The sequence below is a fragment of the Martes martes genome (assembly GCF_963455335.1).
Source record: "Martes martes genome assembly, chromosome: 1".
NCBI lineage: Eukaryota > Metazoa > Chordata > Mammalia > Carnivora > Mustelidae > Martes > Martes martes.
In genome coordinates this window covers 211104072-211131008 of record NC_137888.1, presented here as the reverse complement: position 1 = coordinate 211131008, position 26937 = coordinate 211104072, and the positions used below count along the sequence as shown (strand labels likewise).

At 50.6% G+C, this 26937-nt stretch overlaps 1 protein-coding gene across 1 annotated transcript in view; it reads right to left on the bottom strand.

Annotated features, from left to right (window-relative positions):
- Positions 1–26937, bottom strand: part of MUC16 (mucin 16, cell surface associated) — a gene marked incomplete at both ends in the record, with an annotated part of 103330 nt that overhangs the window by 62717 nt on the left and 13676 nt on the right. The window contains 25 exons of the mRNA XM_080820813.1: positions 1065–1132; positions 1227–1351; positions 2471–2593; positions 2822–3113; positions 3507–3628; positions 4676–4801; positions 4850–4977; positions 5068–5278; positions 5426–5555; positions 5787–6169; positions 9997–10110; positions 12010–12357; positions 15160–15308; positions 17422–17625; positions 18307–18510; positions 20077–20280; positions 20511–20684; positions 20962–21165; positions 21847–22050; positions 22732–22935; positions 23139–23339; positions 23617–23820; positions 24502–24705; positions 25387–25590; positions 26272–26475. Of these exons, the coding sequence (XP_080676939.1) occupies positions 1065–1132; positions 1227–1351; positions 2471–2593; positions 2822–3113; positions 3507–3628; positions 4676–4801; positions 4850–4977; positions 5068–5278; positions 5426–5555; positions 5787–6169; positions 9997–10110; positions 12010–12357; positions 15160–15308; positions 17422–17625; positions 18307–18510; positions 20077–20280; positions 20511–20684; positions 20962–21165; positions 21847–22050; positions 22732–22935; positions 23139–23339; positions 23617–23820; positions 24502–24705; positions 25387–25590; positions 26272–26475 (4734 nt within the window). The remainder of the gene's footprint in view (positions 1–1064; positions 1133–1226; positions 1352–2470; positions 2594–2821; positions 3114–3506; positions 3629–4675; positions 4802–4849; positions 4978–5067; positions 5279–5425; positions 5556–5786; positions 6170–9996; positions 10111–12009; positions 12358–15159; positions 15309–17421; positions 17626–18306; positions 18511–20076; positions 20281–20510; positions 20685–20961; positions 21166–21846; positions 22051–22731; positions 22936–23138; positions 23340–23616; positions 23821–24501; positions 24706–25386; positions 25591–26271; positions 26476–26937) is intronic.

Genomic DNA, 26937 nt, shown 5'->3' with positions numbered 1-26937 from the left:
GGATGTAAGTAACATGTTGAGTCCAGTGACTTTGAGCACCACTGTATTGTGGTTAAAAAGAGAGACTCAAAAACTAGAACCTCTGGGTTCAAATCCCAGCCCCTCTCAAGGAAACTACTCTGAGCCCCAGTGTTCTCTTTTTACAATGTGGGGTAATACTCATGTTGTTGTAAAGATGAAATGGATGAAAACACATACATCACTTAGATTTGGGGGGGCGTATCATATGGGTAATATGATCTTATTGATTCCCCCCTCTCCTGGGGAGATGGGGGCAGGTGTGGTGGGTGGAGCTCATTTAGGATGGTTTTGGTCTACAACATTCCAGGAACCTCTTCTCGTGAAGCCATGTGAGTAGAGGACCCACCTCTCTGGCAGGATGACCGGCACTGGCTGGATGCAGTATCCCCAGGAGAGGTCATAGGGTTGTGACACGTAAGGAAAGAATTCTGAGCCCACTGAACTCAGAGGACACCAAATGGGAACAGGCAGAGAGGAGAAAACAGGCCATTTCTGTAGGGTTCAGATCTATTTGGGGGCTTTTAAAATTGCAATATATCCTAAAAACAACACTTGGTTTGTTTTCCCCTTTGGTTCTATGGAATATCCTCTGGGAAGGTCCCTATCTCTTTTCAAGGAATATACTGCAGAATTGCAGTGTCCAGAGTTTGTCCCCAATAGGGTAGATAGGAGCTGGGACAGGGAGAGTGTCAGGGATTCTGGGGACGTCGTTGGCAAAAATACTACACTGGCTAATACTATGAGATCCCACTGAGTGTTCCCAATAGGCCAGGCATTGTGATGAATGATTAATAACCCCAATAGTAAGGTACTAGTATTACCACTACTCTGTAGATAAAGTGATTGAAGAACAGAGAGGTTATGCACCTTGCCCAAGATCACAGACCTAGCAAATGGGAGAGCAAGGGTTCAAACCCAGACACTTTGGATTCACTTTGATATGCTGCATCTTGGCAAAGGCCTAAGGCTGTGGTTGACTGGGATGTGAGGGAGCAAGAAGAGAGAGAATTGGGTTTCTGTAGGTGCTTTGGAGGAAGACTTACCTGAGAAAGGTCAGCCTGCAGCCAGCATACAGGGAACGAATGCTGCTGTTTTTGAACAAAGTCCTGAGCTGGGAACAAAGGAGAAGGTGATGAGCTGGAGGGGCCAAGACTCTGGGGTGTGGCAGGCTTGGGACAAGGTGAGCATTGGCAGGGGGCTCTCACCAGGTGCTGCAGGTTTCTCTCAGTGGCGTTGAATATCTCAGAGCCTGAGTTTTCCATGTCCTCTGTGTAGTACAGGTTGGTGATGGTGAAGTTGACAGTAAAAGGCATCAAGAAAGGAACTGCAGCTGTGGTGGTGGGAAGAGAAAATGAGCCCAGTCCTAAGTCAGGCCTGGGTGGGGGGTGGGAGGGAAGGCTCCAAGGGCACACGTTAACTCCAGCACGGAGTTGGGGTTTGGCCTAGACTGGCCTGCTGTTCAAGACCCTCCCACATAGAGTGAGCAACCATCCCATTTTTCCCAGTACGATGTGAGTTCCTGGGATGCCGATGACCAGGTGGAAAAGTGACACAGTCTTGGGAAAACCAGGATGAGCTGGTCACCCTACTCCCACTTCCCCTTCGCTCTTACCATTTCAGTACACAGTAGCACCTGCCTCTCTTCAATGTGGGGGAATGAACAGGCCCAGGGAGTACCCCCACTAGCAATGATTGATGGGATTTGGTGGGTAAATACCCCAGCTCCCTTATCTACCCCCCTCCCCCCGCAGAGAGGATGATTCCAGAGTTCCTGTTCTACACATTCTCCCAGGGTCCCCTCCAGCCTCCAGAACTGAAAAATTTCTATTGTTCAAGGTACCCAGTGTTTGGAAGTTCATTACTGTTGCCCTAATGAACTAGTACATCACATGACTGAGCAGTTCTTTCTCTAGGTATGCACCCCAAAGAACTGGAAACAGGGGCTCAGATATGTGCACACCCACATTCATAGCAGCATTATCTGCAGTAGCCAAAAGGTGGAAACAGCCCGAGTGCCCATCAACAGATGAACAGACAGATAAAATGTGGTCCATCCATACAATGGAATATCATTCATCTGTAAACAGAAATGAAGTTCTGATTTCTGATACACACTATGACATGATGACATTGTACTCAGTGAAATAAGCCACACACACACACACAAATATACTGTGCGATTCCACATGTATGAGATATCTAAAACAGGCAAACTGACGACAGAAGTGAATTAGAGTTACCAGGGGCTGAGAGGAGTGGGGAAGGAAAACTAAAGTCTAATGCGTACACAGATCCTGTCTGGGGTGAAAAAAAGTTTTGGAGAAAGATAGGATAATATTTATACAACACTGTGAATGTAGTTAATGCCACCTAACTGTACATTTAGAATAGCTAATTTTATAAGAGAGATATATATATTTAACCACAGTAAAAAAAAAATCATTCTTACTTGTTTCTGAAGTCACACTCACAGAAGTCACGGTGGACATCCCAGGTGAGGTCTCAGGGACAAAGGGACTTCCTGCTGAGGTACTGAAGGTGGTTGCGTTCTCTGCCATGATGGGGCCTGAACCTGTAGCAGCTACACTGGTGGTCTCAAGAGTTGTGGTTTTCAGGACAGTGGTTGAACTCAGTCCTTCTCTGTGACCAGTTTTCGATGGTGTTGGGGTCTCTGATGCTATCAGAGTCACAGTTCTGGACAATTCAGGGAGTCCAACTGAAGTCACAGGTGGTGAGGGTTCACCAGCGGTTGCAGGGGTACTGACAGGCTCAAGAACACCAGGAGTCAAAGTTGGGATACTGGTGCTGGCATCTGATGCAGGGCTAGGGGCCAGTAAGCCTGTGGTCGCCAGTAAAATGGGGGAAAGAGTTGAGGTTGAAATAGTTGTGCTGATGTCTGTGCCAGGATGGGTGGAGAGTGAGGCTGTTTCCGCAGGAACACCCAGTGAGATAGTTGGACCTAGATCACCTCCGCTGGTCTTGGTCACAGGTGTGGTGAAGGATGTTATTTCTGCTGGACTGGGGGAAACAGTCTGAGTTGGAAGAGCTGCACTAATCTCCAGCTGAGGTCGGATGGACAGTGAGGCTATGGTCTCCGGTAAGTGAGGAAAAGCAGTTGAACTAGGAAAATTCGTGATTGTCTTTGTACTGGACTGGGTGACCAATAAGGCTGTGGTTGCTGGTTCACTAGGAGAAAGAGTCAGACTTGGAATAGTCATATCAGCATCTGTCTCGGAACTAGGGGCCTGGGAGGTCACCATATCTGGTACACCAGGGGAGATGGTTGTACTTGGAACAACTGAACTGACTTCTGCCCCAAGACTGGTGGCTATTGAGTGTGTGGTATCTGGTTCACTTTTGGAAAAAGCCAGAGGTGTTGTGGGGACAGAGGTGTTTGGGCTGGTCTCTGCAGAATGGGTGACCAATGAGACTGTTATGTCTGGCTTATGTGTAAAATCAGTCTGAGTTGGAACAGATGAACTGGCTTCTGTCCCAGAATGGGTGACCCATGAAGCCGTGGTCTCCAGTTGACCTGGAGAAACAGTCAGAGTTGTAAAACTTGTACTGGCTTCTTCGCCAGTACTGGTGACCATTGAGGTCACCAGCTCTGGCACAGTAGAGGAGACAGTTGGAGCTGGAATGGCTGAACTGGTCTGTGCCCCAGAATGAGTAACCATCATGGCTGTGGTCACTGACTTCACAGGAGAAAGATTCAGAGTTGAAATAGCCATACTGGCCTCTTTCTCAGCACTAGTGACCTGTGAGGTCACCATATCTGGTACACCAGGGGAAACAGTTGGAGTTGGAACAACAGAACTGACTTCTGCCCCATGGCTGGTGGCCACTAAGGGTGTGGTATATGATTCACTATGGGAAACACTGGGTATTGTCCTTGGAACTGTAGGAATGGTCTCTGCAGGATGGGTGATCAATGAGACTGCTGTTTCTGGCTCCTCAGCGGAAATAGTAAGAGCAGGAGCAGCTGAACTGACTTCTTTCTCAGAATGGGTGACCCATGAGGCTGTGGTCTCCAGTTGACCTGGAGAAACAGTGAGAGTCGTAAGAGTTGTACTGGTCTCTGCCTCAGAACTTGTGACCAGTGAGATTTCCACCCCCGATACACCAGGGGAGCCTGCTGGAGTCAGAATGGCTGAAATTGTCTGTGCCCCAGAACTGGTAGCTATTGAGTGTGTGGTATCTGAGTCACTATGGGGGAAACTGGGGGTTGCCTTGGGGATAGTTGGACTGGTCTCTGCAGGATGGGTGACCCACGAGACTGCTGTTTCTGGCCCCCCAGGGGAAATAGAAAGAGGTGGAGAAGCTGAACTGGCTTTTTTCTCAGAATGTGTGACCCATGAGGCTGTGGTCTCCAGTTCATCCAGTGAATCAGTCAGAGTTGAGAGAGTTGTATTGGCTTCTGCCTCAGAACTGGTAGCCCATAAAGTCACCAATCCTGGCACAGTGGGTGAGACAGTTGTAGCTGAAGATGAACTGATCTCTGCCCCTGGAGTGGTAGTTGTTGAGAATGAGATGTCTGATTCATCATGCGGAGTTATTCTGGAAACAGATGTGCCGGTCTTTGCAGAATGGGTGACCCATAAGGCTGTTGTCTCTGACTCATGTGAGGAATCAGTAAAAGTTAGAAAATTTGCACTGGTCTCTGCCCCAGAACTCGTGACCAGTGAGGTCCCCACCTCTGATACACCGGGGGAGACAGTTGGCGTTGAGACGGAAAAACTGGTCTGTGCTCCATCATGATTAACCCATGAGACTGTGCTTACTGGTTCGCCGGCAGAAAGAGTCAGAGGTGAAAGAGCCATACTGGCACCTGTCCCAGAACTAGTGGCCTGTGAGGTCACCATGTCTGGTACACCAAGGGAGATGGGTGTAGTTGGAGCAGCTGAACTGGCTTCTGTCTCAAGGCTGGTGGCTGTCGTGGGCATGCTGTCTGATTCCCTATGGGAAACATGGGGGGTTGTCCAGGGAACTGTTGGGCTGGATGTTGCAGGATAAGTGACTAAGGAGACTGTTGTATCTGATTCATGCAGGGATTCAGTCAGAGCCAAAGAGGTTGTACTGGTGTCTGTCCCAGAACTAGTGGGCTGTGAGGTCACCGTATCTGGTACACCAGGTGAGACAGTGATTGTTGGAGTGGCTGAACTAGCTTCTGCCCCAGGAGTGGTGGCCATTGAGAGTGTGGTGCCTAGTTCACTTTGAGAAAAATCCGGAGTTGTTCTGGAAACAGGTGGGCTGTTCTCTGTGGAATGAGCCCATGAGGCTCCTGCATTTGGCTCACCAGGGGAAATAGTCAAAGCTCTAACAGTGGAAATGGCTTCTGTTCCAGCATGGGTGACCTGTGGGGCTGTTGTTTCTAGTTCATCAGTCAGAGTTATAAATGCTGTACTGGCTTCTGCCCCAGAATTGGTGACTGGTGAGATTTCTACCCCTATTATGCTAGGGGAGACAGTTGGAGTTGGAATGGCTGAACCAGTCTGTGACTCAGGATGGGTAATCAATGAGACTGTTGTATCTGTCTTACCAGGAGAAATAGTCAGAGTTTGACCAGCTGGGCTGGTCTCTGCTGTGAAACTAGTATCTAGTGAGGTCACCAGCCCTGGCTCACCAGGGAAGACATTTGGAGTTGGAGTGGATGAACTGCTCTGCGCCACAGGATGGGTGACCCATGAGGCAGAGGTTTCTGGTTCATCTTGGGAATCAGTTAGAGTTGAAATGATCATACTTGTCTCTGCCCCAGGACTTGTTACCAGCGAGGTCACCGTTTCTGGTACACCAGGAAAGACAGTCAGAGTTGGAACAGCGGGACTGTTCTTTGCCCCAGAACTAGGGACCAGTGAGGGTGTGGTTTCTGACCCTCTATTGAAAACAGATGAGGTTGTCCTGGGAAGCTCTGTGCTGGTATCTGCTCCAGTTCTGGTGGCCAGTGAGGCTGTCATCTCTAGAACATCAGGGGAAACATCTGGGGTTGTAAAGATCGTTCCTCTTGTGCTTGTGCTGGCCATTTTACCTGACGTCCTGAGGAGAGTCAGCATTCCGGAAGTGGGAGTAGAGACTGTAGTGGTCATAGTTGCTGTAGAGGTGGTCTTCAGAGCTGTGATTTCTGCGCTTTCTGTCCACTCTGTTGGTGGTCCTGTGAATTGGGGGATGGACACACAGTTTGGACAAAATGATTGCCGCTTATCGGACTGGCAAGGGCTTATTTTTTTCTCCAAGTGAGGAAAGGGAGAGAAATGTCTCTGCCTGAGATATGCACGTAATGCTTCTGAGATGGGAAGAGGAATTGTCATTGACCTTCTCACACCTTCTCCTTCTCCTCTTGTGCAGTAACTCTGTGAATTCTTAGCCACTCCCTATTCCCAAACATTGTCTGTACTTTACAGCCCCTAAGCCTTTGTTCAGGCTGTTTTCTCTGTCTGCTTTGTCCATCTTTCATCAGATTCCTTACATTCCACCCTTCTTGAAACCCTAACTCAAATCAACTTTCACAAATCCATGTCAGAATTCATCTCTCCCTTCTCAATATTTCCTTACCCTGCTGTCTGAATCTGCACCATAGCATGCCTCACAGTCTGCCTGGTAACAGCTAATACTAGCCAGAAGACTGCTTGGCATACAGTAGGTGGCCACAAATATTTGTTGAGTGAGTATGTGAATGAATGGTTACATGGATGGATGTATACAGAGATAGGTCTCCGCGGGCTTAAGAGAAATCATGTGTCATTGTGCTTAAGGGCTTGGGCTCTTAAGAAGAAGGTAGACCTGCACTTAGCTTCTGGCTCCTACACTAACTGGATGTGTTACCAAACCTTGCTAGATTTCCATATTCTCATCTGTGAAGTGGGTATAAGCACAGTGGCTATCTCAGAATGCTGATAATAATGCACCAAACCCAGTGCCTCCTGGCTCGCAATACTACCACTGCTACTTCTACTATTACCTGCTGTTACTACCATTACTACTGTCACTGCTAATACCTACCATTACTGCTGTTACTGCTCTTCCCACCCAGGACCATTGTTACTGCTACTGTTACTACTGCTACTTCTACCTACTATTAGTGGAGTTATTACTACCGTTTCTACTACTACTACTCCCTTTTTGTATTTCCACTACAAAATAAGTGTTTGCTGAGTCAGATTTGCCAGGAACCACGCTAGACCAGTATTAAAGCTGGCCAAGGTGCCTGGAATTCAGACTCTGAAGATGAGTGAACTCGCATTGGCTGAGAAGCAGCTACTGACTGGAGGTTCAAGTAATGGTAAATAAAACACATTACCCTTTAAAATATATTTTAAAAGATGGTCCCCAGAAAGGAGGGAGAACCACCAGGAGGCTTCTCTATAAAGACCCCAAAGCCCACTGGCACTTGATCCAGGGATAAAATAAAGGGGATTTAGACTCTGATGGGGGAATGATGTCCCTCTTTTGCTAAGACTATCCCAAACTCTCACATTTCCAAGAGTGGACATACTGAAATGCTTTATATGTATTTGGCAATGAGGAGGGGAAGAGCGAGGAGGGGGAGGAGGGACATCTACAAGCACCTAGCATGATTTATCTCTTCGATCCTCACCAGAACATTGAATGTACATCATATTATTCTTGTGGTTTCATAGAAGAGAAAGACAGAAGCTCAGAGATCTTTATCTGCCAAGGGCACACACTACTGACTGCTTGTGTGGAAATCTGAACATCATTCTGTCTTGCTAAACCAATGCTCTCCAGCATTGAAGTATATCACTCCCTAACTGAATCTCAGGATTTTGTGGGGGCCAGGATGAAAAGAGAATGATGTAAGGAGAAAATATCCATCAGAGAAGTTCAAACAAAAGTTTCCTAGTTCAGGTTCTCAACCCGGGGTGATTTTGCTCCCAGCAGATACCTGGAAAAGTCAGGAGACATTTTTGTTCATCGCAACTGTGTGTGTGTGTGTGTGTGTGTGTGTGTGTGTGTGTGTGTGTGTGTATACGGTGCTACTGGCATCTAGTGGGTAGAGGCCAAGATGCTGCTAAGCATCCTACAGTACACAGGACAATCCGCAAGAAATTATTTGCCTGATAGGGCTGAGGTTGAGAAACCCTGCTCTGTGTAGAAAGGAGTCAATGAGGACTGTTAGCCTTCTAGATATTGGTTGCCACCTGAAACCCAGTGACTCATTTCCTAGTGAACTGATGTAGCCAACCCTATCCATACCCCATATCGTGACCTCAGTGGGGTCCTGATGCAGCCCCTGTGACCCCGCACCTAAGGGCTTTCACTTAGCCTGTGGCAGGGGAAGGGGGTAGGCTGGAAGTGTTGAGGGTTATTACCCTAGGATCAAGCATCCTACAGCAAACAATAGAAGATAGTTGGATAAAAAATGTCCCATCTACTTTACTCCTCAGATCGAACAACACTAAAAGATTTTATTTATTTGAGAGAGAGCACAGAGAGGGAGAGGGAGAAGCGGACTCCCCACTGAGCAGAGAGCTCAATGCAAGCCTTCATTCCAGGACCCTGAGATCATGACCTGAGCTGAAGGCAGATACTTAACCAACTGAGCCACCCAGGTGCCCAACACTGACATGTTCTATGCTGTCTCCCAGAGCTTCCCAGTGGGACTGACACTGTTGCCCATAGCTGTGGCCTGCTCATGGATACAATTTGCACTGACTTCCTTTCCTTGTCTTCTCCATTGCTTCCTGGGACCATCCCCCACCTGAGACAAACCATTTGCCCATACCCTTAACTCAAGTCTGCTTCTGGGGGATTGAACCAAAGACGGCTGGGTCACAGGATAAGACTAATCACCTGACTGTGGGGTAGGGGTTAACTCTGTCTAAAACCTGCATGTTGCAGAAAACTCTCAAAATGTATAATAGTCTGAGTTCCAAAAACCTTGGGAATAAATTAATGGGTATGGGGAGCTTTACCTGTTAACCCCACAGTGAGGAGAACCCCTTGCTATCTATACCTGTACCTCTTGAACTCTCAGGCAGAACAATCACACAGAGAAATGTTAGCAGATGCCTTTTAGAGAGAAAGATTATGGCAGCCAAACAATTGTATAAAACTCTGGGTTGGAATAAAGTTAAACAAATTGCTTTACAGTAGGATTTCTCAGAGTCTTTAATATGCTTATGCATATTATGGTTCTTTAGGAAGAAGCAACACACACGTCTGCCAAACCTATTTATTGATTGATTGATTGATTGATTTATGTATGTTTTGCCTCAAAATTCTTTGTCCTTTTGCTAAAGGATATCCAAGCATTACTAAGCCTTGGGAGGTTTCCTGAATGTTTTTTTTCTGCCCGTGTCTCCAGTATCATTTTCTACCACCCCATCCTTCTCCCTCATACTTTAGCAAAGGCGAGTTATTTGTATCTCCCAAATATTTCCAGTTTTACCCCCTCTCTGTGCCTTTGTACGTGGCTGTTCTCTCTTTCCAGAATGTCTTCATCAACTCTCTTTGTCTTTCTGGTAAATCCCTAATCCTCCTTTCAAACCCGATTCAGATATCATCTTCCTCATTAAGCCTTCCTTCTGTAGTTCAAATACATCTTCATTGCATATGTTGAAAGTTGCATCATAGTTATTCTGTTCCTTTGTTGCTCCCCTGCTGGTCTGAGAGCTTCATGGATACAGTGCCCAAGTATTTTCATCTGTGCATTCTCTGCTTATAACAGTCTCTAACACAGAGAAAGCAATTAATAAGCATTTTCAGAGTTAAGTTAAACTCGGTCCTATTTGTGGAACTGACATAGCCAGCCTTGAACTAAACTCACTCTGCATGTTATGAGGAAAAGAAAAGTAGTCACGTCCACTTGGTAACCACTAGACAAAGATCCAGCTAAGACAGGAAGCCCATGGCCACCCCACATGGTTCTTCCTCTATAGAAACAAACAGTTCCTCTCTCTGGAAGAGGAAATAAGGCCTCAAGTGAGACTACTGGGAAGTAAGTGAAGCTGAACCTACCTTTTGGACTAGCAGATGATGTGAGTGCCACAGAGACATGGGCTGGTCCTGTGGCTCCTCCATGGGCTGCCTCATTGGGTTTCTTTGTGATCTGCTCCACAATGCCATCAGTCCCTACAGGTGAGGGTGGAAAAGAAACCTGGGTTAATTCAGGGGCACCTGAGTGGCTCAGTGGGTTAAGCCTCTGCTTTCGGCTCAGGTCATGGTCTCAGGGTCCTGTGATCAAGCCCCACATTGGGCTCTCTGCTCCTTGGGGAGCATGCTTCCCCCTCTCTCTCTGCCTGCCTCTCTGCCTACTTGTGATCTCTGTCTGTCAAATGAATAAATAAAATCTTAAAAAAAAAAAAAAGAAACCTGGGTTAATTCATCTCACCCAGAAGAGTACTGTCCAAATGGATCCACTTAATTGACTATACAACTCAATTCTTTTCAAGTCCAGCTGTATGGGATGGAGCCAGGGCTCTGTGCCACAAATGGCCACTGTGTCCATTGACGCACTCGTCCACCTGTAGATCTGTTCATCTTTCCTTCCATCCATCCCTATATCTACCCATCCATCCTTCCTTCTTTCCTACTTTCTCTAAATCCATCCTCCCTTCTACACATTTGCTCTCTCTTCTTTCATTTATCTGTCTTTCCATTCTTTCTTGATCCCATCCAACCACTCTTCTACCTTCTTACCCTCTTGCTCATCACTTGTTTACAGAACACCCAAGACTCAATTACTGAGCCACAGGTTAAGACATGGATCAATACCTATTAATGTGTCTAATTTTATTGTGAATCGAGAGGTAACCAAGTCATCTTCCTGTAGATACTGGCTAGCAAAGCAGGTGCTAAATGAGTTAGAGGACTTCTCTGCACTTGTCTCCCAAACAAAAGTTGGGGGCAAATTCAACTTTTCAGAGGAATGAAATCCCCAAGAGGTTCCCTTCCTCATCTATGGATCTCTTGGAGGTGATGTGCCTCCCTCTAGGCCCCCAGCCCTTCTCACATCCCACAGGTACTTTGTGCCATCATTTTTCTTTGCTCATCTTTTTCTTTTACTTTTCCCTTGCTTTTGACTCTGTCCTCAATATAAAAACACACTCAGTTCAAAGGGGGTATCTCCCCTGTATCTATGTGTAATTAGGCTGTAGTTTTAGTTCTTTTCAATGTACACTCCCTCCCTTCCTGAGGGCCCACCTGTTGTCAAAGGACTCACCCTACTTCAATTTGACTATTAGTATCATTTGATGGAACCAACCATTTTCTTTCCTAAAGCTCTCTCCTCCTACAGCTTCTGTGATGCCAGGATCTCTTGTTTTTCTCCTTCCTCTCTGAGCACTCCTACTTAGCCTAACTAAGAGCACAGATTTCTAGTGCCACATAGTCTGAATTCTTACCACATATTAACTCTATTATCTTGAGTAAATTACTTAACCCTCTGTGTCTCAGCTTATTAATCTGTAAAATGGGCTTATAATCATCCCTTCTTCAAATTGTGTTTCAATGAGGATTAAATAACTTAATAGAACACTACTTAACAGAGAATAAGTGCCCTAGAAAAAGTGTGTTGTCATTAGTGTTATCACTGGCATAATCATAGTAATGTTAGAACATCTATCATGGTACTGGAATCATCTACTTGCTTATTTATCTTTGTTTCCCCAATGCCTCGTCCAATGCCTAGAACTGAGGCTAGAGCAACAAACATTTGCTAAAAGAATTTCCGTGCAATTATAAACTCCTAATTAACTCCTTTATGTCTCTCAGGAAAAGAGTCATTTCCTATGAGCCACTAATAATGGGAGTACAAGAGCTGTGGGACCTTACTTGTCAACTGTGTTGATTGTGAAGGAAGTTGAGAGGCACGTGTCACTGTTCCCAAGTGAATATGCTCTGTCATGCTGGTATCCATAACGGATGATAAAGATGTCCTGACTGGTTCAGTCCACGTCTCCAAAGTACTGGCCACAACCAAGGGTCCTTTGGCAGTGCTCTTCTCTGCCCCAGTGCTGGTGCCCACCATACGTTGGGTAACGAGTGAGGAAGTAATCCCATGGGGGGCTGGGTTGGTTGAAGAGTAAGCAGTAGTGAAGGTCGAAGAGGGGAATGGTATTGAAGCTGATGAAGGCAGGTTCTCCGCAGTGGTGGGCATAGCATCTCCAGGGCCTGGTTCTGTCCTCCAATATGGACTGGTTGAGAAGGTGGTTGAGCTGGCTCCTGGAACTCCAGATGAAGCTGTAGACAAAGAAGGCACCCATGTGTCAGTTGAAATGGTCTCAGCTGAGGACAGCATTACTGTACTCAGGTGAGAAGTCTTTTCTGATACAGACATGGAAAGCCTGGGTTCTGGGAAGGCGGTTCTGCCAGCAGACCCTGCAAAAGAGAAAAGCACAACAGGGAGAGAGAGGTTTCCATTGAAATTTCAGCATACTGCTAAGACAAACGCTGGTCTGAAACTCATATTTTCAGAGAAGAGGTGACATCAGTCTTGGAATATTTGAAAACATGAATGGGCAGAAGAGATAAAAGTGTGCCTGTGGGAGTGGCTGGATGAGAGTCCAGGGATGTGAATGACTCTAGTGCTCTAGAAGAGATGGGAAAGTGGCCCTGTCACAAAGTTTTAGGGTCAAAGAAGACAGGTACTGAAGTGAAAATGGGGTCACCTCCATGGAATAGATAGTATCCATTGGATAAGAGGCTCTGCATGGGTCACAGTGAACAGGGACAGAGGAAGGTGCCTCATACGTACAAGAGCTATTCTATGCATTACTTACAAATACATACATGAAAAATTTCACACTCTTTTTATCTACACTAACATCAAAGGACGCCACTGTTAGAATGCAGGCGCTCTTGAAAAGTAGAGGAAAAATGATTGTGGTTTCAAAGACTATATAACAAAGAAAATGAGCTTTATAGGGACAGAGATGAGAAGTGAGGTCAGAATGGGAAAGGTGTTTAATAACTTACGCTGAGAAGGAATCAAAAGAGAGTAAGTTTGTGGAAGGCATCACTGCCAGAAAAACGAAGGGCAGAGAGATCCTGAATTGCTAAGGAAATGTTGAAAAAGGAAAACAAAACTGGAGGCATCACGTTGCCTGATTTCAAGCTTTACTACAAAGCTGTGATCACCAAGACAGCATGGTACTGGCACAAAAACAGACACATAAGACCAGTGGAACAGAGTAGAGAGCCCAGATATGGACTCACAACTTTATGGTCAAATAATCTTTGACAAAGCAGGAAAAATTATCCAGTAGAAAAGACAATCTCTTCAATAAATGGTGCTGGGAAAATTGGAAAGCTATGTATAGAAGAATGAAACTTGACCATTCTCTTACACCATACACAAAGATAAAAACTTGAAATGGATAAAAGACCTCAATGTGAGGGAGGAATCTATCAAAATCCTAGAGGAGAACATAGACAGTAACGTCTTTGACATCAGCCACAGCAATTTTTTTTTCAAGACATGTCTCCAAAGGCAAAGGAAACAAAAGCAAAAATGAGCTTTTGGGACTTCATCAAGATCAAAAGCTTCTGCACAGCAAAGGAAGCAGTCAACAAAACAAAGAGGCAACCCACGGAATGGGAGAAGATATTCACAAATGGCAGTATAGACAAAGGGCTGATATCCAAGATCTATAAAGAACTCCTCAAACTCAACACTCAAAAAACAGATAATCACATCAAAAAAATGGGCAGAAGACATGAACAGACACTTCTCCAAAGAAGACATACAAATGGCTAACAGACACATGAAAAAATGTTCATCAGCATTAGTCATCAGGGAGACTCAAATCAAAACCACATTGAGATACCACCTTACACCAGTTACAATAGCCAAAATCAACAAGACAGGAAACTAGTGTTGGAGAGGATGTGGAGAAAGGGGAACCCTCTTACACTGTTGGTGGGAATCAAGTTGGTGCAGCCACTTTGGAAAACAGTGTGGAGAGTTCTCAAAAAAAATTAAAAATAGAGCAACCCTATGACTTGGCAATTGCACTACTGGGTATTTACCCCCAAATATATCTATGAGTGAAAAGAAGGCCCTATGCACCTCAATGTTCGTAGCAGCAATGGCCATAATCGCCAAACTGTGGAAAGAGCTGAGATGCCCTTCAACGGATGATTAGATAAAGAAGAAATGGTCCATGTATACAATGGAGTATTATGCCTCCATCAGAAAGGATGAATATCCAACTTTTGTATCAACATAGACAGGACTGGAGGAGATTATGCTGAGTGAAAAAAGTCAAGCAGAGAGAGTCAATTATCAGATGGTTTCAGTTACTTGTGGACCATAAGAGATAACACAGAGGACATTAGGAAAAGGAAAGGAAAACTGATTTGGAGGAAACTTGAGGGGGAGATGAATGATGAGAGATTGTGAACTCTGAGAAACAAACTGAGGTTTTGGAGGGGAGGGGGATGGGGGGTTAGGTGAGCCTGGTGGTGGGTACTAAGGAGGGCATGTACTGCATGGAGCACTGAGTGTGGTGTATAAACAATGAATCTTGGAATACTGAAAAAATAAAAAAAAATTAAAAAAGTAATAAAAAATACAAAAAATAGGGGCGCCTGGGTGGCTCAGTGGGTTAAAGCCTCTGCCTTCGGCTCGGGTCATGATCCCAGGGTCCTGGGATCGAGCCCCGCATCGGGCTCTCTGCTCAGCAGGGAGCCTGCTTCCTCCCCTCTCTCTCTCTGCCTGCCTCTCTGCCTACTTGTGATCTATGTCTGTCAAATAAAGAAATAAAATAAAAAAAAAATACAAAAAATAAATAAGGAAATTAAAAAAAAACAAAGAGAAAAGTTTGCAGAAAGAAAAAAAAACTAGCACATGTTAACTCTTTGCAAACATTTATGATGCTAGTGGTCATGAACCCTGTGATAAACCTAATGGCTCTATTCAGAACACTCGTTAATGCACCCAAGATAAGAATATTCTATGACAGGGACGCCTGGGTGGCTCAGTTGGTTAAGCGGCTGCCTTCGGCTCAGGTCATGATCCCAGCGTCCTGGGATCGAGTCCCATATCAGGCTCCTTGCTCGGCAGGGAGCCTGCTTCTCTCTCATCTCTGCCTGTGCTCGCTCTCGCACTCTCTCTCTGACAAATAAATAAATAAAATCTTAAAAAAAAAAGAATATTCTATGACATAGATCAAAGGGTACCTTTCAGGGTAATGAAGCTGATTGTTCCAGGTTCAACACCTAGGGCAGAGGTAGAAAGCCTGGTGTTGATTCCTGTGGGGATGTCTGGTGACATTGTGGACTGAGAAGGGCCAGGGATGGATGTCCTGCTGGAGGAGATGATGCTGGTCCTGGAGGCCTCCACAGTAGTGTCAGTGACCACTATAGAAGGGACAGTCATTTTCCCCGAGGCCATGATTGTGTGCCAGGAGGTGCTGGTGTCCCATGGTTGTGGGCCAAAGAAAGACGTTGACTGTGTCCTAAACTCTGCGGTTTCAGAAAGGTCAGACACTGGAGTGGAAAACGAGGTGTCCCCACTGAGAGGAGAGGTGACAACTGCGGTGGTGCTTTTTGGTGTCTCTGAGCCTGCTGAGGTAGAAGACTGGGACTCCTGTGCAGACATGTTTGTTACTGTTGTGTTCCCAGAAAGGTAGAGTCCCTCTGTAGTGGCAGACACTTCTGAGATTACCTGGGTATCACCTGAGGTCCTGCTCAAACCTGAAGGTGGACTCGTCACAGGTCCCAAACCTGTGCTCAATGTGCCAGCGGTCCCCAGAGAACTAGGTGTGCCTGGTGAGGTGGCAGGGAAGGGTGGAGAAAAGTCCCTGGCTTGTGATGTAGGGGAAAGTAGAGAAGAAGATGTCATGGCACTTGAGGGCTCCAGGGGGGATGGCGATGTGGTATTTTGGTCAGAGGAAGGGCTGGTCTGTGACACAACCTCAGAACCTGTGTTCTCACTAATGGTCACAACTGGGCGGGTAAAACCCTGAGTCCCAGTGGAGTGACTCTCGACCCAGGAGGCCATGGCTGATGCATCCGTGTTACTTGTGTCCTGTGATGTAGCCCCAGGGAGAACAGTTTTGGTGACCATGGCTATAGATGTGGACTTGGTCATGTCAGGGTAGGTAGAGAGCCTGGTGTAGATTCCCATGTATGGTGACAACGTGGACTGAGCAGGGCCAGGGATGGATGTCCTGTTGGAGGAGATGATGTTGGTCCTAGGCGCTTCCATGGTAGCATCAGTGGACACTAGAGAAGGGACAGTGACTTTTTCCGAGATCATGACTATGTGCTGGGAGGTGCCGGTATCCCATGGTTCTGGGCCAAGGGATGACACTGAGTGTGTCTCAAACTCTGTGGTTTCAGAAAGGCCAGACACAGGTGTGGAAAACGAGGTGTCCCCACGGAGTGAAGAGGTGACAATTGTAGTGGTGCCTATGGGTGTTTCTGAGCCTGCTGGGGCAGAGGACTGAGATTCCTGTGTAGACGCAAGAGTCCTAATGTTGGTCACTGCTGTGTTCCCGGAAAGGTGGAGTCCCACTGTGGCGGGAGAAGCTTCTGAGATAACCTGGGTGTCACCAGGTGTGCTGCTCAAACCTGAAGGTGCACTTGGCACAGTGCTCAAAGTCATGTTCAATGTGCCAGTGGTATCCATTGTGCTAGGCGTGCCTGGTGAAGTGGCAGAGACAGGTGGAGGAGGCTCCCTGGCTTGTGATGTGGGGGGATGTAGAGAAGGCGACGTCATGGCATGTGAGGGCACCAGAGGGGATGGAGATGTGGTGTCTTCGTCAGAGGTAGGGCTTGTCCCTGACACGACCTCAGAACCTGTGCCCACGCTAATGGTCACTACGGAGCTTGCAGAAACCTGAGTCCCTGCTGAGTGACTTTTGGCCCTGGAGGCCGTGGTTGATGCATGGGTGGTACTTGTGTCCTGTGATGTGGCCCCAGGGAGAGCGGTTTTGAGGACCGTGGCTATCGCTGTGGACTCGGTCAAGATGGAGGAGGTAGAGAGCCTGGTGTTGATTCCTGGGGAGATGTCTGCTGACATCGTGGACTGAGAAGGGCCAGGGATGGATGTCCTGCTGGAGGAGATGGCATGGGTCCCAGAGTGCTCTGCAGTAGTATCAGTGGACACTGGAGAAGGGACACTCATAGTTTCTGAGTCCACGGTGGTGTGCGGGGACGTGCTGGTTTCCCGTGGTTCCAGGCCAGGGGATGACGCTGACTGTGTCTCAGACTCTGTGGTTTCAGAAAGCCCAGACTCTGGGGTGGAAAATGAGGCGTCCCCACTGAGCGAAGAGGTGACTACTGCAGTGGTGCCTTTGGGTGTCTCTGATCCCGTTGGGGTAGAGGACTGGGACTCCTGTGTAGACGTGATGGTCCCCAAGCTGGTCACTGCTGTGTTCCCGGAAAGGTGCAGTCCCTCTGTAGCGGGAGACGCTTCTGAAAACAGCCGGCTCTCACCTGAGGTGCTGCTCACACCTGAAGGTGGACGTGTCACAAGTCCCAAGCTTGTGCGCAACACGCCACTGGTCCCCAGAATGACAGTCGTCCTTGGTGAAGAGGCAGGGACAGGTGAAGTAGCCTCCCTGGCTTGTGATGTGGGGGGATGTAGAGAAGGTGACGTCGAGGCATGTGAGGGCACCAGCGGGGATGGAGATGTGGTGTCTTCGTCAGAGGTAGGGCTTGTCCCTGACACGACCTCAGAACCTGTGCCCACGCTAATGGTCACTACGGATCTTGCAGAAACCTGAGTCCCTGCTGAGTGACTTTTGGCCCTGGAGGCCGTGGTTGATGCATGGGTGGTACTTGTGTCCTGTGATGTGGCCCCAGGGAGAGCGGTTTTGAGGACCGTGGCTATCGCTGTGGACTCGGTCAAGATGGAGGAGGTAGAGAGCCTGGTGTTGATTCCTGGGGAGATGTCTGCTGACATCGTGGACTGAGAAGGGCCAGGGATGGATGTCCTGCTGGAGGAGATGGCATGGGTCCCAGAGTGCTCTGCAGTAGTATCAGTGGACACTAGAGAAGGGACACTCATTGTCTCCGAGTCCACGGTGGTGTGCGGGGATGTGCTGGTTTCCCGTGGTTCCAGGGCAGGGGATGACGCTGACTGTGTCTCAGACTCTGTGGTTTCAGAAAGCCCAGCCTCTGGGGTGGAAAATGAGGCGTCCCCACTGAGCGAAGAGGTGACTACTGCAGTGGTGCCTGTCGGTGTCTCTGATCCCGATGGGGTAGAGGACTGGGACTCCTGTGTAGACGTGATGGTCCCCAAGCTGGTCACTGCTGTGTTCCCGGAAAGGTGCATTCCCTCTGTAGCGGGAGACGCTTCCGAAAACAGCCGGCTCTCACCTGAGGTGCTGCTCACACCTGAAGGTGGACTTGTCACAAGTCCCAAGCTTGTGCGCAACTCTCCACTGGTCCCCAGAATGACAGTCGTGCTTGGTGAAGAGGCAGAGACAGGTAGAGTAGACTCCCTGGCTTGTGATGTGGGGGGATGTAGAGAAGGTGATGTCGAGGCATGTGAGGGCACCAGCGGGGATGGAGATGTGGTGTCTTCGTCAGAGGTAGGGCTTGTCCGTGACACGACCTCAGAACCTGTGCCCACGCTAATGGTCACTACGGAGCTTGCAGAAACCTGAGTCCCTGCTGAGTGACTCTCAGCCCCGGAGGCCGTGCTTGATGCAGCCGTGGTACTTGTGTCCTGTGATGTGGCCCCAGGGAGAACGGTTTTGGGGACCATGGCTATCGCTGTGGACTGGGTCAAGATGGAGGAGGTAGAGAGCCTGGTGTTGATTCCTGGGGAGATGTCTGCTGACATCGTGGACTGAGAAGGGCCAGGGATGGATGTCTTGCTGGAGGAGATGGCATGGGTCTTAAAGTCCTCTGCAGTAGTATCAATGGACACTGGAGAAGGGACACTCATTGTCTCCGAGTCCACGGTGGTGTGCGGGGACGTGCTGGTTTCCCGTGGTTCCAGGCCAGGGGATGACGCTGACTGTGTCTCAGACTCTGTGGTTTCATAAAGCCCAGCCTCTGGGGTGGAAAATGAGGCATCCCCACTGAGCGAAGAGGTGACTACTGCAGTGGTGCCTTTGGGTGTCTCTGATCCCGCTGGGATAGAGGACTGGGACTCCTTTGTAGACGTGATGGTCCCCAAGCTGGTCACTGCTGTGTTCCCGGAAAGGTGCAGTCCCTCTGTAGCGGGAGACGCTTCTGAAAACAGCCGGCTCTCACCTGAGGTGCTGCTCACACCTGAAGGTGGACTTGTCACAAGTCCCAAGCTTGTGCGCAACACGCCACTGGTCCCCAGCATGACGGGTGTGCTTGGTGAAGAGGCAGAGACAGGTAGAGTAGACTCCCTGGCTTGTGATGTGGGGGGATGTAGAGAAGGTGACGTCGAGGCATGTGAGGGCACCAGCGGGGATGGAGATGTGGTGTCTTTGTCAGAGGTAGGGCTTGTCCGTGACACAACCTCAGAACCTGTGCCCACGCTAATGTTCACTACGGAGCTTGCAGAAACCTGAGTCCCTGCTGAGTGACTTTTGGCCCTGGAGGCCGTGGTTGATGCATGGGTGGTACTTGTGTCCTGTGATGTGGCCCCAGGGAGAGCGGTTTTGGGGACCGTGGCTATCGCTGTGGACTCGGTCAAGATGGAGGAGGTAGAGAGCCTGGTGTTGATTCCTGGGGAGATGTCTGCTGACATCGTGGACTGAGAAGGGCCAGGGATGGATGTCCTGCTGGAGGAGATGGCATGGGTCCCAGAGTCCTCTGCAGTAGTATCAGTGGACACTGGAGAAGGGACACTCATAGTTTCTGAGTCCACGGTGGTGTGCGGGGACGTGCTGGTTTCCCGTGGTTCCAGGCCAGGGGATGACGCTGACTGTGTCTCAGACTCTGTGGTTTCAGAAAGCCCAGCCTCTGGGGAGGAAAATGAGGCGTCCCCACTGAGCGAAGAGGTGACTACTGCAGTGGTGCCTTTGGGTGTCTCTGATCCCGCTGGGGTAGAGGACTGGGACTCCTGTGTAGACGTGATGGTCCCCAAGCTGGTCACTGCTGTGTTCCCGGAAAGGTGCAGTCCCTCTGTAGCGGGAGATGCTTCTGAAAACAGCCGGCTCTCACCTGAGGTGCTGCTCACACCTGAAGGTGGACTTGTCACAAGTCCCAAGCTTGTGCGCAACGCGCCACTGGTCCCCAGCATGACAGTCGTCCTTGGTGAAGAGGCAGGGACAGGTGAAGTAGCCTCCCTGGCTTGTGATGTGGGGGGATGTAGAGAAGGTGATGTCGAGGCATGTGAGGGCACCAGGGGGCGTGGAGATGTGGTGTCTTCGTCAGAGGTAGGGCTTGTCCGTGACACGACCTCAGAACCTGTGCCCACGCTAATGGTCACTACGGAGCTTGCAGAAACCTGAGTCCCTGCTGAGTGACTCTCAGCCCCGGAGGCCGTGCTTGATGCAGCCGTGGTACTTGTGTCCTGTGATGTGGCCCCAGGGAGAACGGTTTTGGGGACCATGGCTATCGCTGTGGACTGGGTCAAGATGGAGGAGGTAGAGAGCCTGGTGTTGATTCCTGGGGAGATGTCTGCTGACATCGTGGACTGAGAAGGGCCAGGGATGGATGTCTTGCTGGAGGAGATGGCATGGGTCTTAAAGTCCTCTGCAGTAGTATCAATGGACACTGGAGAAGGGACACTCATTGTCTCCGAGTCCACGGTGGTGTGCGGGGACGTGCTGGTTTCCCGTGGTTCCAGGCCAGGGGATGACGCTGACTGTGTCTCAGACTCTGTGGTTTCATAAAGCCCAGCCTCTGGGGTGGAAAATGAGGCATCCCCACTGAGCGAAGAGGTGACTACTGCAGTGGTGCCTTTGGGTGTCTCTGAATTCGCTGGGGTAGAGGACTGGGACTCCTGTGTAGACGTGATGGTCCCCAAGCTGGTCACTGCTGTGTTCCCGGAAAGGTGCAGTCCCTCTGTAGCGGGAGACGCGTCTGAAAACAGCCGGCTCTCACCTGAGGTGCTGCTCACACCTGCAGGTGGACTTGTCACAAGTCCCAAGCTTGTGCGCAACGCGCCACTGGTCCCCAGCATGACAGTCGTGCTTGGTGAAGAGGCAGGGACAGGTGAAGTAGCCTCCCTGGCTTGTGATGTGGGGGGATGTAGAGAAGGTGATGTCGAGGCATGTGAGGGCACCAGCGGGGATAGAGACGTGGTGTCTTCGTCAGAGGTAGGGCTTGACCATGACACAGCCTCAGAACCCGTGCCCACGCTAATGGTCACTACTGAGCTTGCAGAAACCTGAGTCCCTGCTGAGTGACTTTCGGCCCCGGCGGCCATGGTTGAGACATGTGTGGTACTTGTGTTCTGTGATGTGGCCCCAGGGAGAATGGTTTTGGGGACCGTGGCTATCGCTGTGGACTCGGTCAAGATGGAGGAGGTAGAGAGCCTGGTGTTGATTCCTGGGGAGACGTCTGCTGACATCGTGGACTGAGATGGCCCAGGGATGGATGTCCTGCTGGAGGAGATGGCATGGGTCCCAGAGTGCTCTGCAGTAGTATCAGAGGACACTGGAGAAGGGACACTCATTGTCTTCGAGTCCACGGTGGTGTGCGGGGATGTCCTGGTTTCCCGTGGTTCCAGGCCAGGGGATGACGCTGACTGTGTCTCAGACTCTGTGGTTTCAGAAAGCCCAGCCTCTGGGGTGGAAAATGAGGCATCCCCACTGAGCGAAGAGGTGACTACTGCAGTGGTGCCTTTGGGTGTCTCTGATCCCACTTGGGTAGAGGACTGGGACTCCTGTGTAGACGTGATGGTCCCCAAGCTGGTCACTACTGTGTTCCCGGAAAGGTGGAGTCCCTCTGTAGCGGGAGACGCTTCTGAAAACACCTGGCTCTCACCTGAGGTGCTGCTCACACCTGAAGGTGGACTTGTCACAAGTCCCAAGCTTGTGCGCAACGTGCCACTGGTCCCCAGCATGACAGTCGTCCTTGGTGAAGAGGCAGGGACAGGTGAAGTAGCCTCCCTGGCTTGTGATGTGGGGGGATGTAGAGAAGGTGATGTCGAGGCATGTGAGGGCACCAGCGGGGATAGAGACGTGGTGTCTTCGTCAGAGGTAGGGCTTGACCATGACACAACCTCAGAACCCGTGCCCACGCTAATGGACACTACGGAGCTTGCAGAAACCTGAGTCCCTGGTGAGTGACTCTCGGCCCCGGAGGCCGTGGTTGATGCATCCGTGGTACTTGTGTCCTGTGATGTGGCCCCAGGGAGAACGGTTTTGGGGACCGTGGCTATCGCTGTGGACTCGGTCAAGATGGAGGAGGTAGAGAGCCTGGTGTTGATTCCTGGGGAGATGTCTGCTGACATCGTGGACTGAGAAGGGCCAGGGATGGATGTCCTGCTGGAGGAGATGGCATGGGTCCCAGAGTGCTCTGCAGTAGTATCAGTGGACACTGGAGAAGGGACACTCATTGTCTCCGAGTCCACGGTGGTGTGCGGGGACGTGCTGGTTTCCCGTGGTTCCAGGCCAGGGGATGACGCTGACTGTGTCTCAGACTCTGTGGTTTCATAAAGCCCAGCCTCTGGGGTGGAAAATGAGGCATCCCCACTGAGCGAAGAGGTGACTACTGCAGTGGTGCCTTTGGGTGTCTCTGATCCCGCTTGGGTAGAGGACTGGGACTCCTGTGTAGACGTGATGGTCCCCAAGCTGGTCACTACTGTGTTCCCGGAAAGGTGGAGTCCCTCTGTAGCGGGAGACGCTTCTGAAAACACCTGGCTCTCACCTGAGGTGCTGCTCACACCTGAAGGTGGACTTGTCACAAGTCCCAAGCTTGTGCGCAACGCGCCACTGGTCCCCAGCATGACAGTCGTCCTTGGTGAAGAGGCAGGGACAGGTGAAGTAGCCTCCCTGGCTTGTGATGTGGGGGGATGTAGAGAAGGTGATGTCGAGGCATGTGAGGGCACCAGGGGGGGTGGAGATGTGGTGTCTTCGTCAGAGGTAGGGCTTGTCCGTGACACAACCTCAGAACCCGTGCCCATGCTAATGGTCACTACTGAGCTTGCAGAAACCTGAGTCCCTGCTGAGTGACTTTCAGCCCCGGAGGCCGTGGTTGAGGCATCCGTGGTACTTGTGTCCTGTGATGTGGCCCCAGGGAGAACGGTTTTGGGGACCGTGGCTATCGTTGTGTACTCGGTCAAGATGGAGGAGGTAGAGAGCCTGGTGTTGATTCCTGGGGAGATGTCTGCTGACATCGTGGACTGAGAAGGGCCAGGGATGGATGTCCTGCTGGAGGAGATGGCATGGGTCTTAAAGTCCTCTGCAGTAGTATCAATGGACACTGGAGAAGGGACACTCATTGTCTCCGAGTCCACGGTGGTGTGCGGGGACGTGCTAGTTTCCCGTGGTTCCCGGCCACGGGATGACGCTGACTGTGTCTCAGACTCTGTGGTTTCAGAAAGCCCAGCCTCTGGGGTGGAAAATGAGGCGTCCTCACTGAGCGAAGAGGTGACTACTGCAGTGGTGCCTGTCGGTGTCTCTGATCCCGATGGGGTAGAGGACTGGGACTCCTGTGTAGACGTGATGGTCCCCAAGCTGGTCACTACTGTGTTCCCGGAAAGGTACAGTCCCTCTGTAGCGGTAGAGGCTTCTGAAAACAGCCGGCTCTCACCTGAGGTGCTGCTCACACCTGCAGGTGGACTTGTCACAAGTCCCAAGCTTGTGCGCAACGCGCCACTGGTCCCCAGCATGACAGTCGTGCTTGGTGAAGAGGCAGGGACAGGTGAAGTAGCCTCCCTGGCTTGTGATGTGGGGGGATGTAGAGAAGGTGATGTCGAGGCATGTGAGGGCACCAGCGGGGATGGAGATGTGGTGTCTTCGTCAGAGGTAGGGCTTGTCCGTGACACAACCTCAGAACCCGGGCCCATGCTAATGGTCACTACTGAGCTTGCAGAAACCTGAGTCCCTGGTGAGTGACTTTCAGCCCCGGCGGCCGTGGTTGAGACATCCGTGGTACTTGTGTCCTGTGATGTGGCCCCAGGGAGAATGGTTTTGGGGACCGTGGCTATCGCTGTGGACTTGGTCAAGATGGCGGAGGTAGAGAGCCTGGTGTTGATTCCTGGGGAGATGTCTGCTGACATCGTGGACTGAGAAGGGCCAGGGATGGATGTCCTGCTGGAGGAGATGGCATGGGTCCCAGAGTGCTCTGCAGTAGTATCAGAGGACACTGGAGAAGGGACACTCATTGTCTCCGAGTCCACGGTGGTGTGCGGGGACGTGCTGGTTTCCCGTGGTTCCAGGCCAGGGGATGATGCTGACTGTGTCTCAGACTCTGTGGTTTCAGAAAGCCCAGCCTCTGGGGTGGAAAATGAGGCATCCCCACTGAGCGAAGAGGTGACTACTGCAGTGGTGCCTTTGGGGGTCTCTGATCTCGCTGGGGTAGAGGACTGGGACTCCTTTGTAGACGTGATGGTCCCCAAGCTGGTCACTGCTGTGTTCCCGGAAAGGTGCAGTCCCTCTGTAGCGGGAGACGCGTCTGAAAACAGCCGGCTCTCACCTGAGGTGCTGCTCACACCTGAAGGTGGACTTGTCACAAGTCCCAAGCTTGTGCGCAACGCGCCACTGGTCCCCAGCATGACAGTCGTGCTTGGTGAAGAGGCAGGGACAGGTGAAGTAGCCTCCCTGGCTTGTGATGTGGGGGGATGTAGAGAAGGTGATGTCGAGGCATGTGAGGGCACCAGCGGGGATAGAGACGTGGTGTCTTCGTCAGAGGTAGGGCTTGACCATGACACAACCTCAGAACCCGTGCCCACGCTAATGGACACTACTGAGCTTGCAGAAACCTGAGTCCCTGGTGAGTGACTCTCGGCCCCGGAGGCCGTGGTTGATGCATCCATGGTACTTGTGTCCTGTGATGTGGCCCCAGGGAGAACGGTTTTGGGGACCGTGGCTATCGCTGTGGACTCGGTCAAGATGGAGGAGGTAGAGAGCCTGGTGTTGATTCCTGGGGAGATGTCTGCTGACATCGTGGACTGAGAAGGGCCAGGGATGGATGTCTTGCTGGAGGAGATGGCATGGGTCTTAAAGTCCTCTGCAGTAGTATCAATGGACACTGGAGAAGGGACACTCATTGTCTCCGAGTCCACGGTGGTGTGCGGGGACGTGCTAGTTTCCCGTGGTTCCCGGCCACGGGATGACGCTGACTGTGTCTCAGACTCTGTGGTTTCAGAAAGCCCAGCCTCTGGGGTGGAAAATGAGGCGTCCTCACTGAGCGAAGAGGTGACTACTGCAGTGGTGCCTTTGGGTGTCTCTGAATTCGCTGGGGTAGAGGACTGGGACTCCTGTGTAGACGTGATGGTCCCCAAGCTGGTCACTGCTGTGTTCCCGGAAAGGTGCAGTCCCTCTGTAGCGGGAGACGCTTCTGAAAACAGCCGGCTCTCACCTGAGGTGCTGCTCACACCTGCAGGTGGACTTGTCACAAGTCCCAAGCTTGTGCGCAACGCGCCACTGGTCCCCAGCATGACAGTCGTGCTTGGTGAAGAGGCAGGGACAGGTGAAGTAGCCTCCCTGGCTTGTGATGTGGGGGGATGTAGAGAAGGTGATGTCGAGGCATGTGAGGGCACCAGCGGGGATGGAGATGTGGTGTCTTCGTCAGAGGTAGGGCTTGTCCGTGACACAACCTCAGAACCTGGGTCCATGCTAATGGTCACTACTGAGCTTGCAGAAACCTGAGTCCCTGGTGAGTGACTTTCAGCCCCGGCGGCCGTGGTTGAGACATCCGTGGTACTTGTGTCCTGTGATGTGGCCCCAGGGAGAATGGTTTTGGGGACCGTGGCTATCGCTGTGGACTCGGTCAAGATGGAGGAGGTAGAGAGCCTAGTGTTGATTCCTGGGGAGATGTCTGCTGACATCGTGGACTGAGAAGGGCCAGGGATGGATGTCCTGCTGGAGGAGATGGCATGGGTCCCAGAGTGCTCTGCAGTAGTATCAGAGGACACTGGAGAAGGGACACTCATTGTCTCCGAGTCCACGGTGGTGTGCGGGGACGTGCTGGTTTCCCGTGGTTCCAGGCCAGGGGATGATGCTGACTGTGTCTCAGACTCTGTGGTTTCAGAAAGCCCAGCCTCTGGGGTGGAAAATGAGGCATCCCCACTGAGCGAAGAGGTGACTACTGCAGTGGTGCCTTTGGGGGTCTCTGATCTCGCTGGGGTAGAGGACTGGGACTCCTTTGTAGACGTGATGGTCCCCAAGCTGGTCACTGCTGTGTTCCCGGAAAGGTGCAGTCCCTCTGTAGCGGGAGAGGCGTCTGAAAACAGCCGGCTCTCACCTGAGGTGCTGCTCACACCTGAAGGTGGACTTGTCACAAGTCCCAAGCTTGTGCGCAACGCGCCACTGGTCCCCAGCATGACAGTCGTGCTTGGTGAAGAGGCAGGGACAGGTGAAGTAGCCTCCCTGGCTTGTGATGTGGGGGGATGTAGAGAAGGTGATGTCGAGGCATGTGAGGGCACCAGCGGGGATAGAGACGTGGTGTCTTCGTCAGAGGTAGGGCTTGACCATGACACAACCTCAGAACCCGTGCCCACGCTAATGGACACTACTGAGCTTGCAGAAACCTGAGTCCCTGGTGAGTGACTCTCGGCCCCGGCGGCCGTGGTTGAGACATCCGTGGTACTTGTGTCCTGTGATGTGGCCCCAGGGAGAACGGTTTTGGGGACCGTGGCTATCGCTGTGGACTCGGTCAAGATGGAGGAGGTAGAGAGCCTGGTGTTGATTCCTGGGGAGATGTCTGCTGACATCGTGGACTGAGAAGGGCCAGGGATGGATGTCCTGCTGGAGGAGATGGCATGGGTCCCAGAGTGCTCTGCAGTAGTATCAGTGGACACTGGAGAAGGGACACTCATTGTCTCCGAGTCCACGGTGGTGTGCGGGGACGTGCTGGTTTCCCGTGGTTCCAGGTCAGGGGATGACGCTGACTGTGTCTCAGACTCTGTGG